This window comes from Cervus elaphus, chromosome 8, assembly GCF_910594005.1.
Source record: "Cervus elaphus chromosome 8, mCerEla1.1, whole genome shotgun sequence".
NCBI classification, from domain to species: Eukaryota; Metazoa; Chordata; class Mammalia; order Artiodactyla; family Cervidae; genus Cervus; species Cervus elaphus.
Window position 1 is genome coordinate 7,763,268 of NC_057822.1, and position 18,670 is coordinate 7,781,937.

Genomic DNA, 18,670 nt, shown 5'->3' on the forward strand with positions numbered 1-18,670 from the left:
GGTTTCTTTTTTTCAGGTTCTCAGGAATTCTTCCGCCAAAGGTGAATTCTGCAGGTACACATAATTGCAACAGAACTTACCACAGATTTTGCCGCAGAATTCGAGAGTCCCCTGCTTCTAAGTTTATGTAGCTAAATGAATTCCTAATATTGTGCTTTTTTTTAATGCAACATAAAAGGTTGCTTGACATTGTTATTAAATGAAAAAATACTTTGCCATCCCAATTTTGTATGCAGACTCCAAAACACTCATTATTCCTAAGGCGAGAAGAGACCGGTTAGTTGTATAGCACTTGACATTTTATAACTATGGGGAAGAAAACTCTCAAACAGAAGCATTTATCAGAATAAGTTATTTAGTTAGTCTCAGAACTAGCTGTTTCCTATCCTGGGTTATGGTTTTGTTTCACACCTTTTTAAAAAAGCAAACTCATTTATGTGCTTAGCTACATAAACTCAAAAGTTGGATAAAAATAGCTGTATTTTTGTGTAAACTGTGCATACATACCTGTAAGGTCATTCTCTCTAAGCGTGCAGTTAATGAACATGAGTACTTTGTTCCACAGAAGAAGGCGTTCATCAGCATCCTTGTCTGGGAGTAGTTCATCATCATCTTCGTCTCGTTCCCGGTCACCGCCAAAGAAACCTCCAAAGAGGACATCCAGCCCTCCTCGAAAAACTCGTAGGTTATCTCCTTCAGCAAGTCCTCCGAGGCGAAGGCATAGGCCATCACCTCCAGCTACTCCGCCACCAAAAACTCGTCATTCCCCAACACCCCAGCAGTCAAACCGTACAAGGAAAAGTCGTGTTTCTGTCTCTCCAGGGAGAACTTCAGGTAAAGGTAAAAATCGCAAAAACAGTATGTTGTTCTTCATGCTGTCCCTACTCCCTTCAAAGTATGAAATAGCTGGGTAATATTTGTGTCAGGTTTTTTGTAAATTTGCTTAGACTCTCACCTTTTCTTTCCTGCTTTAAGCTCTTGGGGGTTTGCTGAAATGGAGTTTACATGTAAAATGCTTTTGTTTTTAGCATTGCCCTCTGGCGTTGAGTAGGTGGAAAAAATGTACTATTACCAGCCGTGGGCTGTTAAGAGTTGGGGTAACTTACCAGAAGTTTGTGTTGTCATGGTAAAGGGATCATTTTATTACTGAGACCAGTTAACTTTTTTTATACCCTGCAGATATTTTGTTTGATATCTTACTTGAGGACTTAATAATCTGTTTTAATTCTTTCTGTGACCACATTGTACTCCCTAGGGAGGGACATGGTGTCCTCCTAAAAGCTGGTTTGTTTTTTTTAATTTAGGCTCTAGGCAAGGTTCTTCTGAGTGTTGTCCTTGCTTTATTCTGCAAATTGATTTCTGAGGAATTTATGATCCTGCCAGGCAAGTAGAATGCTAATGTTAGTCTTGAGTGAAGGTTGTGGTCTGCTGGCATTTCTTTCTTAAGCGTTAAATACACAATGGAGAAAAACTATGGTATCCATTTGAGTTGAGCCTCTGGTACTTAGGGCTGGAATAATAAACAACCTGATAGGTGAGTAGAGGGGAAAGGGTGAGATCATAAAAGAACTGTTACAGTAACTGAGTTTTAAGGAGCAATCTGTAGATTAATATATAGTGGGGTTGCTCTGATCACATTTAAGTTTTCAGGTTATAAATGAAAAAAACGGGGATATCCCAGGCAAAATCTTGACTATTGTGTTTTTATGAGGTTGACGAGAGCAGCATTTCTAATCAGCACCCTGCTGCTTGGTTTGTGTCCACCCCTCCATCACCCCCTGGCCCCACAACTCTGCAATGTGGTGATATGTAGAAAGACAAATTTTGCTTTTTGAAGTCTGTTAGTGTGAGGTGTAGACATGCTATCAGAGTGAGGGGTGAGGGTACTGTCAGATGATGGTAATATGTAGAGAGTAATGTATAGATTATTTCTGAACTTCAACAGGTTAATTTGCTGATAACATGAATATGATGCAGTCATTTTTGTTGCATTGACTCATCAGACTGACAGCTGGATAAAAACAGAGACTTGTAGGTCTTCCAGATTCAGACTTAAGTATGGGTGTTTTAGGATTACTTACTTTCATAATAATCATGTCCCATATTACTTTCTGTTGAAGAGTTTCCACTCACTGTGTCCAGCTCTGATGCCTATTATCCTGACCTATTTTTCTTTTCTGGTGAAGTTTTTGCACTTCTGAATACTTACTTCCTTTCTCTGGAGCTAGAAATTTGTCTAGTAAAAAAAAAATGTTATGAATGTTACCTTGCAGACATATATCAGATTATGATTTTTCTATTCACATCGTATCACCAGAGCACAATAAAAGTACCAGCGGAAGGACTGAATCCTTATTAAATAGGTTGATTAAGCATTATTTATTACCTTTGTTAGGGTCTGCACAGGTACCACCTCTTGTTTTGATATGTTGTCAGAAAGAGTAGACTGCTGCTTTTTGAAAACAAGTCACAGTGAAGGGAAATGAAGGTGGAAGACAAAGGACCACTTATTTCTGGAGCTTATGGGACAGGTCTTCCATGTCCAGGCAAAATCCAACCAAAGAAACAAACTGTGGGCAGTGTAGTGAGAGGCTGCCTTTTGTCCACTGAAGCTGAATATTGGTTCTAACTACTTGGAGATAAATAGCTTTTTATAGTAAAGGGATCCCAACTCTTTGTGTTGAAATTTCAGAGCTAGGAAAGACTTCAGAGATTTTCATCAAGAAACAGGTTCTCAGGTTAAGTGATTTTGTTCAGGGTCAACCAGCCAGGACTAGAATTTGGGTTCTCAGTTGAAAAATGTCTCCCAGCTTTCCTACCCCTAAATGCCTGTTTTGATTGCTAGGGGAGAGAGATGGAAGGCAGGATCAAGTTTTTCAGCTTCTGTAGCTGATAGTGTGATTTCAGAAATTCCTTTCTTGTCTCCACTGCTAATTAGAGTAGTGACACCATTGGAAAGTGGTACATTTTACTTTTGTGTTTCATGCGGCACTTACCAATCAGGGCCGTAAGGTTCTACTGTTACTAGTGGGCGGATGGAGTGGGAGGAAAGAAGGAAAACTTTTGGAGGATTAAAGGTAAACTATTTGGAATATAATACACATTCTCATCTTCAGGAAGCATTTTGTAATCAGTGGCATGTTATAGTTAAATTGCCATTATCTTAGTACATAAAACAGTGCTTTGAAATTAGTGAAATATTTAATGAAATATGTTTCCAGAAGATCTGTACCTGTAGTGGTGGTGGTGATTTTAAGTTGAGATCAGTGCAGCAATATAAATTGTGCTCTGTAAATACTTAATGATTCTTTTACTAATTCTGGTCATAGAGTGACATATCTTTACCAGATTGATCTTTCAAGCAAGTCTGCAAGATTAATGATTAATAGGACTACTGAAATAAATTTAAAATACTGATTTTTCAGTGACTTTGGAGATTTCAGATTTCATGCTAGAATGATTTTCCCCCTTGAATACTAAAAACGAAACAACAGCAACATAAAAATAAGCTCTCTTTTTTTTTTTACGATAAAAATGAATTGTTGAAAAATCTTACCTAGACAAGCAAGCACTAATGAAACATAGTACTAATAATGCGATGATTGAGTCAGTCTTATTAAGCCAGAGTAGGGAGTTTGTTTAACACTGATTATATCAATAATGACTCAAGACTATTTTAGCCAAGCCATTGTAGAGATTAAATCAGATTAAAACTCCAAATACAAGCTTCTGTGAGGGGAAAATACAATGTTATAGCTCAATTGCATTATTTACTAAACAGGCATTTGCCAAATATATAGCAAACATAACCACATTTTTAATGTTTCTTAGAGGAAAATGCATTCTGGCATCCAAATGCACATTTCAGAACCCATTTCTCTAAAGTGGTACTTTGATGTGCAGGTTTATTAAACTAGATTCCCTAAAATATTGTTTTAAGAGTTGAAGATTCACTGACACTTAAAAATGAAAAGGACCTATCCAGAAAAGAGCTTTGCATATTTAAAATTTTAAAAGCCTTTCTATTTGTGCCTTTGACTTTGTTAAAATGCAAGTTTTAAGTGCAGTCTTGCTACTGATCACTAATTCAGTAATCACTAGATTAATCACTGGATTCTTTAGCCATTCCAGTGATTTGTCCAAAAGGCTTGTTATTAGGTAGAATTAATAAAAAGTATAGTGTTAAATTCTTTGATTGGAATGCTTCAGCAAAGATGATTAGATTGCTGTTACTGCCTCTTAAAATAAACCTTTAGAGAAATTTGAATATGTGTGTCTGTTAAACAGAATTATATAAATGTTAGGTTAAATATTCCATGTTAATTGCTTCAGTGAAACAAAAATAAGTGTGAGGATCCTGAGGGGATCATTTGTCTTCAAGTTTAGTTCTTAGAGGACTGTTCTCTGATATTTCAGGTTAATCTTGGGTAAGATTAATGCTTATATATAAACATTTGATTTTAGTTGAAGCAATGGGACGGATAGTATAAACAGAAATAGTAATTGTTAGAAATTAAAGCTCATGCCTGTGCCATAGAAATAGTGTCTTGGATTCAGATCCTAGTTCACTTGAATTATTTGCATGACTTTGGTTAAGGTTGCTTTTTTAAATTAAGCTTTAGAAAGAAACCTTTAGTCTTAGCATTTAATATTTTTACCATGGTGAAGGTCTACATATATATATATGTAATTTTATCTATTGGCTGCTTCTTGGGCTTTTGCTCTGGTGGTGGCGAGCTGGGGCTGTACTCCAGTGGTGCCCGGGTTCACCCCGCAGTGGCTCCTCCTGTTGCTGAGCACTGGGCTCTCGGGCGTGTGGGCTTCAGACCTTGCGTGAGGGCTCAGTAGTTGTGGTGTGCGGGCTTAGTTGCTCTGTGGCATGTGGGATCTTTCCAGACCAGGGATTGTCTCCTGCATTAGCAGGCAGATTCTTTACCACTGAGCTACCAGGGAAGCCTTACTTCTTAAAAAATCTTTTTACGGGTAGTTTAAGTTTTTCCTGCTATTGTGAAGGCTATTCTCTACATCAAGAGCCTTTGGTCTCTTAGAAGACCAATTTGTTCCTCAGATTTCCAGATCAGATATTTTTCGCTGTGAAAGTTTCATCAGATCTTAAGTCTTAATCAGTTATCATCTTCATTACTTTTCTGGACCAACCTGTAGTGGTGCTTAAAAGTGCTTACATATTCAAGAGTGTGTGCTTGAAATTTTAAGGTAGCACATAGAGATTTACTGAACTAAACTGAAATGCTATTCTCTTAACTGTTTCTCTTGGGAGAAAGTTTGAAAGTTTTAAAATCATTGTAGAACTTTGTGAGGCTTTTCACCAAACGGTTATGAATTACTTCTTTTGCTTCAGGTAATGAACAGGATCTTTAAAAGAACTTTTTAATTGTCAGTAAATTATGAGAAGAGTCACACTTTTTTTGTATCATTAAGATGTGTAGCCTTTTGTTCTGTTGTTTTTGTTTTTTTTTTTTTTAATGTATGTAAGTGGGGCTTTTTTTTTCCCCTCCCCACTTATTTTTAGTGACAAAACATAAAGGTACTGAGAAAAGAGAATCCCCTTCACCAGCACCGAAGCCTCGGAAAGTAGAGTTGTCTGAATCAGGTAAGTGTTTTGTGTTTGTTTTGTTTTTTAAGCTGAATTTAGTTCTGGTTAAAGATTAATTATAGTCTGTGGCTTAATGATTAAGAGCTAGGACTTTGAAGTCAGACTGGCCTGTTTGAATCCCCAGCTCCACTACTTTTTGTTAATTACTTAATTTATTTGAGCCTCTTCTCCCCTCCCCTCCATCTCTCTCCATCTCTGAATTGCATAATAGTACCATCCTTTAGTCTTTGGTGGTTAACTGAAATAATGTTTATAAGTGCTTGGCACACAGCCCGAACTGTCAAAAATGCCTAGATAAGTTTATTTTTTCATTATATTTGGTAAAGATAGTCTAAATTAGCAATTAAATTGGCATTTTAAGCTCCTCCTTTATTGGGGGGGGGAAAAAAAGAGTGGATAGTGCTTGACCCAGCTGTCACAGATAAAAGTTTAGGAGAACATTTCCCAACTCAAATGTGTTATATTTTCTGTATGCACAACTAAAGAAACACTTTCTAAATGCATCCTTCTTTCAGAAGAAGATAAAGGTGGCAAAATGGCTGCAGCAGATTCTGTGCAGCAGAGACGCCAATATAGACGACAGAACCAGCAGTCTTCATCTGGTATGGACAGTGATTACATGTTTTCTCTCTCTGCATATCCTAATAAAAATATTTAAGATAAAAATATTCACAAGTGTAGTGAGTGTATTTAGGAGAAATATTTTTGTGCCTTCATAGAAATATGAGGGATTGTTAGTTTTGGAGCTTTGGTATTAAGTGCTTCCTTAAAACTTAATTTTCTTTTAGATTGTTGTAAAAGTAATAGATCTTCAGAGTACAGAAGTTAAAACAGGAATAAAAATTGGAAAAGTATGTTTCTTTCCTCAACCCTAAGTCTTACTCCCCAAAGCTTTTATTTAGAAATTTTCTTTGCATGTATTAAGTATCTGTAGTTTAAAAACAAACCAAAAACACCTAACAGGCTCAAGCTGTAGATTATATTGCTTGCCTTTTTAACTTACTATATCTAGACATCTTCCCCTGTTCTTAAGGGTCTACCTCATTTATTTACGGACTGCAACATTTTTAAAATACTGATAACATACTATCGAGCCACTTGCCTATTTGGACATTTAGGTTATTTCTAGTTTTTTTTTCTGTGTATGTGTTTATATGAGTGTATCTATAAAATGAAATTTCTGAATTAAAAAGTGTGTACACAGAAAACTGATTTTAAAATCAGATATCCTGGTTTTATTAGCTCAGTTGGTATTTGTGATGGAGTCTAGGCACTGCCTTTCCTTTTCACTTATAAAATGGAAACCAAAGCATTCCACAGTGACATTAAGTCAGTTGAAGCTATATAGCTTTTGCAACTCCTTTAAGATGTGGTTAATCATGGAAATATTTGAAAATGCATTTATGTTTTGGATATTTTTTGGTATTTATAGGAAATGTCAGATACATTTTATTTGATAAATAATAGGGATATGAAGTAAATTATTCAAACCCCAGTCAGACTTTCAGTAGCCTTAAAAGTGCTTAGAGTAACTAGAATTAAGTAATTGCTCGAGATGCTTTTTTTACTCAGCTTTTTGGAAAATCACTAGATTCTTAAGGAGTGCTGTCTTCTCGTCTTGTGCTATGGAAATGATTTGTATAAAATAATTATATAATGTGTATTTATGTATGCTTGACTTTGAAGTCATTGGGCACACATTGGTAATTGTCTTTTTTTTTTTCAGAACTCATGGCTTGTATGTGTGCTCACTTATGTTAGTGAACTTGATTTGCTAATTTGGATACTCCCTCTACTTAGCTTCCAAAAACGGGTACAGGCTGTTAAGCATACATCTGATGTAAATTTTTGGTTATTGTATAATTATAGATTCTGGCTCCTCCTCTTCCTCAGAAGATGAACGACCCAAAAGGTCCCATGTGAAGAATGGTGAGGTAGGCAGGCGACGGAGACATTCCCCTTCCCGGAGTGCCTCTCCATCACCTCGAAAGCGCCAGAAAGAGGCTTCCCCTCGGTAATGTCTTCACTCTTGATCTGTAGTTGTGATAAAGCTTCATAACTTAAGGGATGGACTGTGGGCTTACAATTTGGTTAACTCCATTTCATTAGAGCTTATAGTAGGAAATGGTCAGATTTTGGGGTATTTGGGTTTTCTTTTGTTCAGTGATTATTACTGTTTAATGAGAATTTAGTAAGTTTGTACCAGCATGTCGTCGTGCATGTGCATGACTTGAATAGACCAGTTAAATTACTTCGACTATCTTTGAACATCTAAAATATATATATATATATATATCTCTCCATTAATTTGGTGAATGGAATTCTTGACACTTGTTTTTTTCCACTGCTCTCAGGATGCAGATGGGAAAGCGATGGCAATCGCCAATGACTAAAAGGTTGGTTAGATGCTATTTTGTAAATTAGGATTACATGTCAAAGTTCTAGTGACTTAATTTACTGTTTAGATAACATCCCGTTCCCAGGTTTACAGGTTATGATGGTGGAGAAGTTCCTCAGTTGTTTTGGTTTGATTTAATTATATTTTCTTACACAACAAATTAATGAGGTAGGACAGTAATAATAGCTCTTTAGATTTAGTGGGGAGGGACTTGGTGATAATAATAGGGAAGGCAAGAGAAACTTGGGAGAGACATTTAAAAGGTTAAAAAATGACTGTAAGGCTTAAAGCAGTATTTTTCATGCTTCTAAACTTTTGTCTTTGGCTGTTGAACATTTCTTCCTTAATAGTTAAAGATATATTAATCATGTGCTCAGTCGTGTCCGACTCTTTGTGACCCCATGGACTGTAGCCCATCCTCTGTCTGTGGAATTCTCCAGCAAGAATAGTGGAGTGGACTGCCATTTCCTTCTCCAGGGACACTGCCAGACCCAGGGATCAAACCCATGTCTCTTGCATCTCCTGCATTGGCAGGCAGATTCTTTACCACTGTGTCACCTGGGAAGTCCAAATATTAATCATACTTAGTGTAAAAAGGTTGTTGCATGTATAACTTGTCCTCATTACCAGTGTGACTAGGAAAGGATGTAGTTCTGAAGAGGTCACTGCACGGATAGGAAGCTGTTTTCATTCTGAGACTTGTCTATTCCTAATTCTTAAGGGCTGTTTTGTGTTTTGAGGCTTAATGAAACTGGTTCTTACACAATTTGGGGTGGTGGGAGACTTCTCTACTCAAGTGTCTACACAGAGTTGAAGGCTTGGGTTGGCATTAGTGTTCAGAGTAACTAGAAGATGTTTCCCTTTTTTTCTTTTTTAAACCCCTGAAATGTATATCATATCAATCAGCTTAAAGAAGCTGTAGATCTATTCGGTGTCAAGATTCCAGTTATAAGTGATTATCAAGTTTTTCTTGTAGTTACTTAATGTTAGTTTGGTTATTTTATTTAACAGGTTATGGTTTTATTCTCTTTTCAGTTTTCTCACATGGAAACATAGGTCATTGGAAGTTATCACTGAAAGGGACCTTTTAGTGATGCCAAGCCTTTCATTTTACAACTGAAACTGAGGCACAGGGTGAATATCTCAGGTCATTAGTATATCATAATAGATTCTAATCTGAGTTCAGTTTTTTTTTAATGAGAATATTTTAAGAGGGGAGCCATATAATCAACAGTAATAGCCTCTTGTACTGTTACATCTGCTGATAACACACTAGGAGTTCTGCTTTGTATCATCTCATCACTCAGGTTTGTGAGTGTCAGTGTTTTTCTCTTTGAGTCAAAACCCAGATGTCTTTACCCATTTGACATCTTCATTACCTATTGAAGCAGTACAGTAGTCCACCCTGTTTCTCTAGGTCCAATAATTCTCAGATTAACCCTGCTAATAAAGTGACTTCTCCTTTACTGTCTTTCTTGTAATTAAAAATTTGGTGTCTGCATGTCATCTGAAACATATCTGTCTTGACCTATTGCCTCTTTTAGTTTATATTTTAAATCTGCTTAAAGTGAAATCTTAGTCTCCACAAAGCATAAGCAAGTTTAACTTAAAAATCAAATTTATTAGTGGATGTTAGAATGTTCATTGTTGTGTTAATGAACTCTCCTTAGTTTTATTGGGGAATCAAGCCAAGTAAACTTGAGAAAATATTTCCAGATTCACAGGGAGCTTCAGTCCTTTACTGGGCAAGAAATTAGGAACTAATTACAGTTGACCCTTGAACAACATACATTTGAACTGTGGGAGTCCACTTACACAAAAAAATTCTTTTTTCAAATAAAGAAATAGTAGTAATAAGTGATCCTCAGTTGATTGAGTCTGCCAGTGCAGAATCTGGATATAGAGGGTTGACTATAAAGTTATCTGCAGATTTTTAGCTACACAGATTCAGTAACCCAAGCTCCCCATTGTTCAAGGGTCAATTGTACATTATTTGACTGCTTTTTATACACAGACTTAGCCAATAGATGTCAAAATGGCTTGATATTTACTTTAATAGATCTACTGGGAGACTACTATGAGTTGGTCCGGTTGATGATAATCATATTTTACAGGTGTGCCTTTTGTGGTTGTGTAGCAGAGCTTAGAATTAAGGTCTATGTTTCTTATCTATATTTTAACCATAGTGCTCCTCATCATGGCTTAAGTGCTCAGGCAGCTTTGTTTCTTTGTCTTCGGAGTAGTGTTTTTAATTAATTGTTTGCAGTTGAACTCTTGTTCAACCATAGGAACGTATTTTTTTAAAGAGCACTGACACTCAGCTTTGGGGCCTTTAATTTTAAATGTCTATATTAGCACGTTGCATGTTTCTAGGCTTTACAGCAGTTGTTCCTAACAAGGAATCAAAAATTACTTGAAGAACCTTTTTATTAACCTACATCAGCTGGACCATAGCCAAGACCTGGTGAACACAAAGTTCAGACAAGTTTCCCAGCTGTTTCCAATGTACAGTCCAGTTAGAAAGCAGCTCCCTGAGGTAGTGTTAGCAAAGTGTTTGCACCTTGTGTCATGTTAAGAATGTTCTGTGTGACCCAGACTGCATATTTATATACTGCAACAAAAGTTTCACACAACAAAATTTGCCATAGTTAAAACACTTAGCTTTTCTCTTTTCTTTCTTTCTTTTTTTTAATCTGTTCTCATGGAGTTTTGACTGACTGCAGTGTGGTTTGAGAAACACTGCTGTGAGGGATGAAGTGATGGCTGCTGCCCGTTGGGTTGACAGTGACTGAAACTAAATCATCTCAATCACTTAGTTACAGATGTTACCGACTCTGAATCAACTATAATTCTTCTTTGGTTTAGTGGTAGACGGAGGAGAAGTCCCTCCCCACCGCCCGCCAGAAGGCGACGTTCTCCTTCTCCTGCTCCTCCGCCTCGTCGACGCAGGTCTCCCACACCACCACCACGGCGGAGGTATTTATGAGATAGGCTCGTGGGTGCTGATGGGAGCAACTTTGGCTTTCTGTGATTGAAATATTTATTCAAGTGGCCTTGTTCAGCTGTTTACAAAATACCACATATTAACATTTCCATTTAGCTGACAAGTCCAGGACACACAAACCTAGAGGGAGAGAGAAAGTAGATTCATGATGGTGCCCAGGGTGGGATGGGAACCAGGAGTCGTGATGGTTGAAGACCATGAACGCAGTTGACCTTGAGCAAGGTCAGGGGTTGGGGGTACTGACAAGTAGCTGAGAATCTGACTCTAACTGCGGTTGGGCCTTCCATATCTGTGGATTCAGCCAATGGCCAGTTGTGTAGTACTGCAGTGTATATTTTTAAAAATCCACATATAAGTGGACCCATGCAGTTAAACCTATGTTCAGGGGTAACCTATATACTAAAACAATTGAAATTGGGTGAATTTTATGATTTGTAAATCATATATCATTAGAAGAGGTTAAGTAAATTAAAAGATAGAGTCACTCTAGTCATTATAGAGGGAACATTTTTATGTTCAGATGTTTTCAACCCATTGAATATGGGTTGGTTGAATCTCTGGATACTGGGTCTTTGAACACAGAGCACTGACCATCTCAGACAAACCCAAATTGAAAGTGATTCTACATAGTAACTGATGAGTACTCTTCAAAAAAAATCAATTGTGAGAGAGACTGAGGAACTGTTACAAATTGGCAGAAAAACTAAGGGCATGGGACAGTTGGATGTAATGTAGGATTCTGATTTTTGGAACCTGGAACAGAAAAAGGACATTACTGGGGAAACTAAGATGACATTAGTATTTTTTTAGTTAATAGCAAATTAGCACTAAGGTTAATTTTATAGTCTTGGTAGTTTTTCTACAGTATATGAGATGTTAAGTGGCAGGTCTCTACTATTGTTCATCTCTTCTGTCAATGAAAAATGATTTCAAAGTAAAAGGGGGGATTTTTTTTTTTTAAGAGAATTGCTCAAACATATTATCAAGCAGTATAGCAACTACACCCTGAATGCCTTTTATGTGCCAGCTAAAGCATTAGACGCTTTATGTAGTTTATCATCAGTCCTCAAGATGATCTTGCGTAATAGTGGTATTCCCATTTTCCAGGTGAGGAAATCTAGGCTCAGATTTAATAGTAAGAGCTAAATGGAAGTGCATTCTATGATGTCGCACAATGTATGGCCTTTCTAAAAGCTGATTTTTAGACAGTAAAACTTTTGAGCTCAAGGTCTGAATGTTTCAGGATAAAATCAAGTGGTTGAGACAATGAGGTTTAGTTTCTAAGAGGCAAGTTAAGGTTATATAGAGATTAAACATTAAGAGAAAGGCCAAGTGGGACTTCGGCAGGAATGCATTCTCCCTAGCAGATTTCCAGTGAATACTACTCTTCCCAAAATGCAAGTCTCTCAATGAGGGCGGGGTGATGTCTTTTAAACCTTGTGCAAGTGAGCGCTCTTTACTAATACAGAGTCCAAACACCAGTGTAGAGAGTGTTCCCCATAGGAGAGCTCTTTAAAGCGCAGACTTCCTGAGTTCAAGTTGAACACAGTCAATAGAATCTTATTAATAGTTATCTAGTTACTACATAGTAGTAATGGATTTTCAGTTTTCTTCAGAGCAATGCAAGATTCTTTTCTGAAAAAATATTAAACTGATTCTACATGGATTTTACTGAATGACTTGACAAATTTAAATTCAATCTGAACATTAAATCTCCACGAACCAGAATGTCCTATTTATAATCATCTAGGATACACAGTAATTTACTAAGTGATTTTCTTTTTAAACTTAAAGGCATGGCATTTCCACTTAGAAATATTCTCTTTGTCTGGTGCTGTAAGTGCACAATTTTCTTTGTATTTTGTTTCTAGTCTGTTGGACCTTTAAGCTTTCATAATGTATTTTTCCTAGGACTCCGTCTCCTCCTCCACGTCGTCGCTCACCTTCCCCAAGAAGATACTCTCCTCCAATACAGAGGAGATACTCTCCTTCTCCGCCTCCAAAGAGAAGAACGGCTTCACCCCCTCCCCCTCCTAAACGAAGGGCATCACCATCTCCACCACCAAAGCGTCGGGTCTCCCATTCACCACCTCCCAAACAGAGAAGCTCCCCAGTCACCAAGAGACGTTCGCCTTCATTGTCATCAAAGCATAGGAAAGGGTCTTCCCCGAGCCGATCTGCCCGGGAGGCCCGGTCACCACAGCCAAACAAACGGCACTCACCCTCACCACGTCCTCGCGCTCCTCAGACCTCAAGTCCTCCACCTGTTCGAAGAGGAGCATCATCGTCACCCCAAAGAAGGCAGTCCCCATCTCCAAGCTCTAGGCCCATTAGGAGAGTCTCCAGGACTCCGGAACCCAAAAAGATAAAAAAGTAAAAATGTTTTATCCATTTTGGTTAGGAACACTTACCTTGCATAGCTCTTTATGTTTGAAAACTCCTCCCCCCCCCCCCCCCCCCCCCCACTGAGAAATCACAGGAAAGAACAGCTGTGAATACAAATTTTAAGGCAAATTCTTGGTCCTGTTCATATATCCTTTTCTGTTTTCAGGATAGTTCCTTGTGGTATAAGCTAAATGAGGATTTTATTTGGTTATTAAGGATATCAGGTTAATTCAGAAGTGTGCTTCCAAACCCAGCTCCGAAGTGATGTATAGAATGTTTCTTGCATGTCTGTAAGACTGATAAAAGCAGTGTTAAATATGGCAACTGGCATTACTAATTTCCTACAGGAAGAACCATTAACAGAATGGGTAGAGGATAGTGGGACTTGGAACTACTCTCCAGGAGACTTAGATGATAAAAATTGTGTCGATAACAATCAACCAGCAAGCTAAGTGCTGTAAAATATTTAAAGTTGGTGATCAGGTTGTATAATGGTAGTTGGTCGTTTTCTCTTAAAGCAGGATCTCTGTTTTGAAGGCTAAATGTTTTATTTTTTCCTTCTGTTTCTAGAGCTGCCTCACCAAGCCCTCAGTCGGTAAGGAGGGTCTCATCTTCCCGATCTGTCTCGGGATCTCCTGAGCCAGCAGCTAAAAAGCCCCCAGCACCTCCATCACCTGTCCAGTCTCAGTCACCCTCCACCAACTGGTCACCAGCGGTACCGGTTAAAAAGGCTAAAAGCCCAACACCAAGCCCGTCACCGGCAAGGGTATGTCTGCCCTGTTGTGGACATCCTTTATAAGTGTACATGGTTACTTGCAATGAGAGGGGTTTTTGTCTTTAGTAGTTCAGAGGAGCATAATTTTCTGATTCAGGTGGACTTCAAAAGGAGGCGCATATTAAGTGGTGGTGTTTGCATCACTGTGCATGCTTAATATTCTAGACATCCACTAATTTCCAGTGTCTTATAGTATTAATTTCTATAATCTTGGTGGTGAAGGCTGGGCTATATAGATAACTTAGAAAAACAGGGAAAAAATAAAAACCTTGATTCTAATATTATCTAGGAGATAATTGTCTAGGAGAAATTATCTCCTAAGTCCTAATTATCTAGGAGGAAATTAAGTGTTTCTGTTGTTTTCTCTAGTATTTGACAGGTTTGGGGATGGTTACGATTACACAGGCAATGAAAAGTTTTGATCTTGGATCATGTCTGTTAGTATGATTACATTTTATTTAAAAAAAAAAAAAGTATCACAAGATATCAAAATGTCACCAGTGGTTTTGGAGGAGAATAATGAGTGATCTTTTTCTTCTTTACGTTTTAATGCTCTTAATTTTTCCTGTAGTGGAAATACATTATTTCTGTAATAACAAGTGAATCTTGCAACGTGTGAAATCCTGGATGGAATAGAGAGCACATCACTGACCCGGGCAGTCTTGTCGCTGGCAGGCTGCGTAAATAAAGGAACATTCTTGTTTCTACATCATCAGGCTTACGTATCATTGGGATATTACAATGTCAGAGCTTAAACTGTTTTCCTTTGTGATTCATTAATCGTGGCAGATTCTTATATTGTATAAAAAACATCAGTAGTTAGTTGTCCATCTTAATAGGGTTGTGTTATTGTGCAGACTAATTGATGAGGAATTTTAAGTAATTGCTTAGAAATGTGAGATTGAAAAATTACATTACAGACTAGATTCATTTATAGCAGAGCCTACCCTTGGCTTAAATTTGGAATGCATGTAGTGGAGAATAAATAACCCTGCATTCTAGAGATCAGTGACTAGAGATGTGGCAATCACCCACTTATAATTAGGGTAATAGTTTTTTATTATTTAGGCTGGTATGATGGGTGATTTACAGATATTCCCATTTAATTCTCGTAAACAGCTTTATTAGGGATTGTTACACCCAATTGGGGTTAATAAAAAGGCCTCAGAACAAGTCAAGCAATTTGTGTGAGGTTGACCAGTAGGTTCAGGAACCAGAATTCAATTTGGGTGAGTTCAGAGACTTTTCTTCCTATTCATCATGGCGCTTTCCCTTGCATCTAGAAGTATACCTAGACTCAGGCCATTTTTGGAGACCTGATTCATAGTGTGCGACTGGGAGGCCTGGTTTAGTGTGAAGTTAGGTGTGCGCGTGCTCAGTAGTTTCAGTCATGTCTGACATGTTGCTACCCCGTGGACCGTAGCTCACCAGGCTCTTCTGTCAATGGGATTTCCCAGAATACTGGAGTGGGTTGCCATGCCCTCCTCCAGGGGATCTTCCTGACATAAGGATCAAACCCACGTCTCCTGCATGCAGGCAGATTCTTCACCTCTGAGCCACCGGGAAAGCCCAAAGTTAGTTGGGGAAATTTAAATCATTTACCTTCAGTGTCCATTTCAGCTCTTGGAAGTCTTTACTCCCATCTTTAGGGGTACTTTTCTTGGTGATGACTGGCCTTGGACCTTCTTCCTCCTGAAGCTGTATGAAATCCTGAGATTAATCCAACTGGTTATTCCCTTGAAATAAAATATTTCATTGGACAGGTTGACTTTATTGGTTTTTGTTTTTCTGGATTTCTAGAATTCAGACCCAGAAGGAGGTGGAAAGAAAAAGAAGAAGAAGAAGGACAAGAAACACAAAAAGGATAAGAAGCACAAGAAGCACAAAAAACACAAGAAGGAGAAGGCCGTAGCTGCTGCGGCTGCAGCCGCCGTGACCCCTGCGGCCCTGGCTGCTCCCACGGCCACGTCAGCACAGGAGGAGCCGGAGCCAGAGCCCGAGCCCAAGAAGGTGCCTGTGGGCCCGGTCCTGACGTTTGTGCAAAGAGCTAAGTCATTTGGTTTGAGAAGCAGCTGAGGAAGTTTCTTCTAATAATCAGATGCCCCATGTTAACTGTCTTCTGATTGGTGTCTCTAGGACCACCTACCAAGAGCAGGATTTGCTAAGGCTAAAGATGAGAATAGGAATAACATCCAAAAAGTGTATATTTTTAAAAAAGAACTTTGATATTATTGAACTTATAATTCACCCATTTAAAGTAGTGATTTTGTGGTTTTTAATATATTCATAGTTGTGCTGCCATCACCACAGATAGACTCAACATTGCCAACCATTGTCTCAAGATTTAATGATATGACCTTTCTGGTTTTTTTTTTTTTTCTTTTTTTTTAGGAGACTGAAAGTGAGGCTGAAGATAACCTTGATGACTTAGAAAAGCACCTGCGTGAAAAGGCCCTGAGATCAATGCGGAAGGCTCAAGTGTCCCCACAGTCCTAGATGGAAATGTTTGTTATGATGTAAATTTTATTTGGTTTGTACGCAATTCAATTTCAAAATTGCTAAAATGTGTTTGAGCTTTAGACTATAACATTTGTTGTAATAATTGCTAGGTTGAAGTTCACCATGTAAAAAAAAAAGGGCATGGATTTACATTGCAAAAGGTGTCCACAGTGTATTAGTGACATTCTTTCATTGACAGCTGACATAAATTCGTTTAGACTGAAATATTTTAAGCCAAAAAAGAAAAATCCCCTTTTTAAAAAAGGGGGTTTAAATATCGTTGGCATTCTTATGGTTCCTTTAAATACCCCTGGCTATTCCCAGAGGTTTCTCTTTCTACTTTTTCTTTCCTTTTTCATTTTTCTCATTTGAGTCTTAGCACCCATTTAAGTTATGATGCTTTCAACCTTGATGGTTTGCAAGCTTGCCCAGAAATAAGACCACTGTTGAACTACCACAAAAGTATAAATGAATATTTTAATGCCACAATCTTTCCTGTTGCCTGTGGAGTCTCTGCTGAAATGAATCAGGATTCGAGCTCTAAGATGAGACAGAAAATGAAAGCATGTTGTTTGCCAGGACACTGTGGGTTTATATAGATGTGTAACAAGTTGATTTGGAACACTGGAATTTCATTCTTTTCTCTTCTTTTGTAAAGGCAATTAACTAGCCCCAGGAAGGATCCTTCAGTTACATAAAATTTTGTTTTATGAAATGTCATGGCTCCATTCATAATTTTGTCTTGTTCCAGTCGGTATATACAACTTTCAGAGCTCTTGTATTTGGAAAGCTGGAAGGGCCCAGACTTTGAAATAGTGTCTTGTTTTCACTGTTTTTGTTTCATTTTTGTTTCTTTTTTTTTTTTTTAAACTAAAGCTATATAAAGCTTGTGGATTAAACAGAATAAATTTCTAAATTTAAAAATGTTGGCCACTCACTTTTATTACCCATCTGAATACTGCAGGAAGCCAACCTTAGAAATCTCACAGTGTCTATATTTTACCCTCTTGGCAACTCTGGCAGAGGGAGGATTGGGTGAGGGAAATGCAAGGTGATAAGATTGTCCTGGCATCTTTATGTTAGTAATTAATGTGGTAAGTGCCATGAGAGGGAAGTGCACAGTGAGATTGGAACATATATAATGGGCAGGTCAGCCAGGCATAGGGGAAGAGAAGAGTTTCAGGCAGAGCACACAGTATGTGTATACCCCAAGGCAGAAGGAGTCTGGCACATTCTAGGAAGTGAATGAAGGCTAAAAAATGATTGGAGCTGTCTTCCTGTATCAAAGGCGTGTGCGTGCACTTGTGTGTGTGGGGGGGGTGGTTGGTATGGGTGGTGTATGGTGTGAGTGGGTATGGTGGTTGGCTCCCTACAGGCCATTTTTGAATTTTAAGATTGAGGAGAGTAATATAATTTGAGAGAACTTAGAAGGTGATAACATTATATAAGGTAAAACAGTAGCATTCACATCTTCTGTGTGTATGGGGCAAGAATATAGAGCTTTCAAGGATCTTCATGTAACTTCTTTTGATTTTTATAATTCAGTAATGTTGGAAATGTACAGAATATCCAGTCCCTAAGGTGGTTGCTCCTGACTTACCCCTTCCAACATGAACAAACCAATGAACATCACTGGGGGTACTTCTATCTGTCTGGCCATTCGCTCATTCAGTCCATTTATTCACTTGTTCCGTTTATTCAGTAGGCTTTCATTCCTCCACTTGACTGCACTTGTTAAGGTGAGCAGCAGCCTCCATTTTGCCAAAATGAACGGTCAATCTCCATCTTTTACTAGCCCTGTTGGCAGACTTTGACTTATTCACTCCTTTGCTGAAACACTTTACCTTCTAGATGGAACATTTAAATATCTTTTTGTTGATGTGTCAAATTTTCCAGTTAAACCTCGCCTTGACCTAGACCTCTATCCAGCTACCTGGCTGATAGGTTCATTTGGGTGTCTAAAAGGCATACCAAATTGAACGCGTCCTTCGATCC

At 38.1% G+C, this 18,670-nt stretch overlaps 1 protein-coding gene across 9 annotated transcripts in view; it reads left to right on the forward strand.

The window, feature by feature from the left end:
- Positions 1 to 17,599, forward strand: part of SRRM1 (serine and arginine repetitive matrix 1) — a 29,424-nt gene extending 11,825 nt beyond the window's left edge. For 2 of the 9 annotated variants that reach the window (XM_043909261.1, XM_043909270.1), the window contains 10 exons: positions 566 to 840; positions 5,531 to 5,611; positions 6,130 to 6,216; positions 7,484 to 7,628; positions 7,969 to 8,010; positions 10,878 to 10,988; positions 12,928 to 13,389; positions 13,972 to 14,167; positions 15,977 to 16,186; positions 16,568 to 17,599. In XM_043909261.1, the coding sequence (XP_043765196.1) occupies positions 566 to 840; positions 5,531 to 5,611; positions 6,130 to 6,216; positions 7,484 to 7,628; positions 7,969 to 8,010; positions 10,878 to 10,988; positions 12,928 to 13,389; positions 13,972 to 14,167; positions 15,977 to 16,186; positions 16,568 to 16,672 (1,714 nt within the window). In that variant the 3' untranslated portion in view covers positions 16,673 to 17,599. The remainder of the gene's footprint in view (positions 1 to 565; positions 841 to 5,530; positions 5,612 to 6,129; positions 6,217 to 7,483; positions 7,629 to 7,968; positions 8,011 to 10,877; positions 10,989 to 12,927; positions 13,390 to 13,971; positions 14,168 to 15,976; positions 16,187 to 16,567) is intronic. The other 7 variants (XM_043909262.1, XM_043909263.1, XM_043909265.1 and 4 more) reach the window with 7 other exon arrangements.
- The last annotated feature ends 1,071 nt before the right edge of the window (positions 17,600 to 18,670 follow it).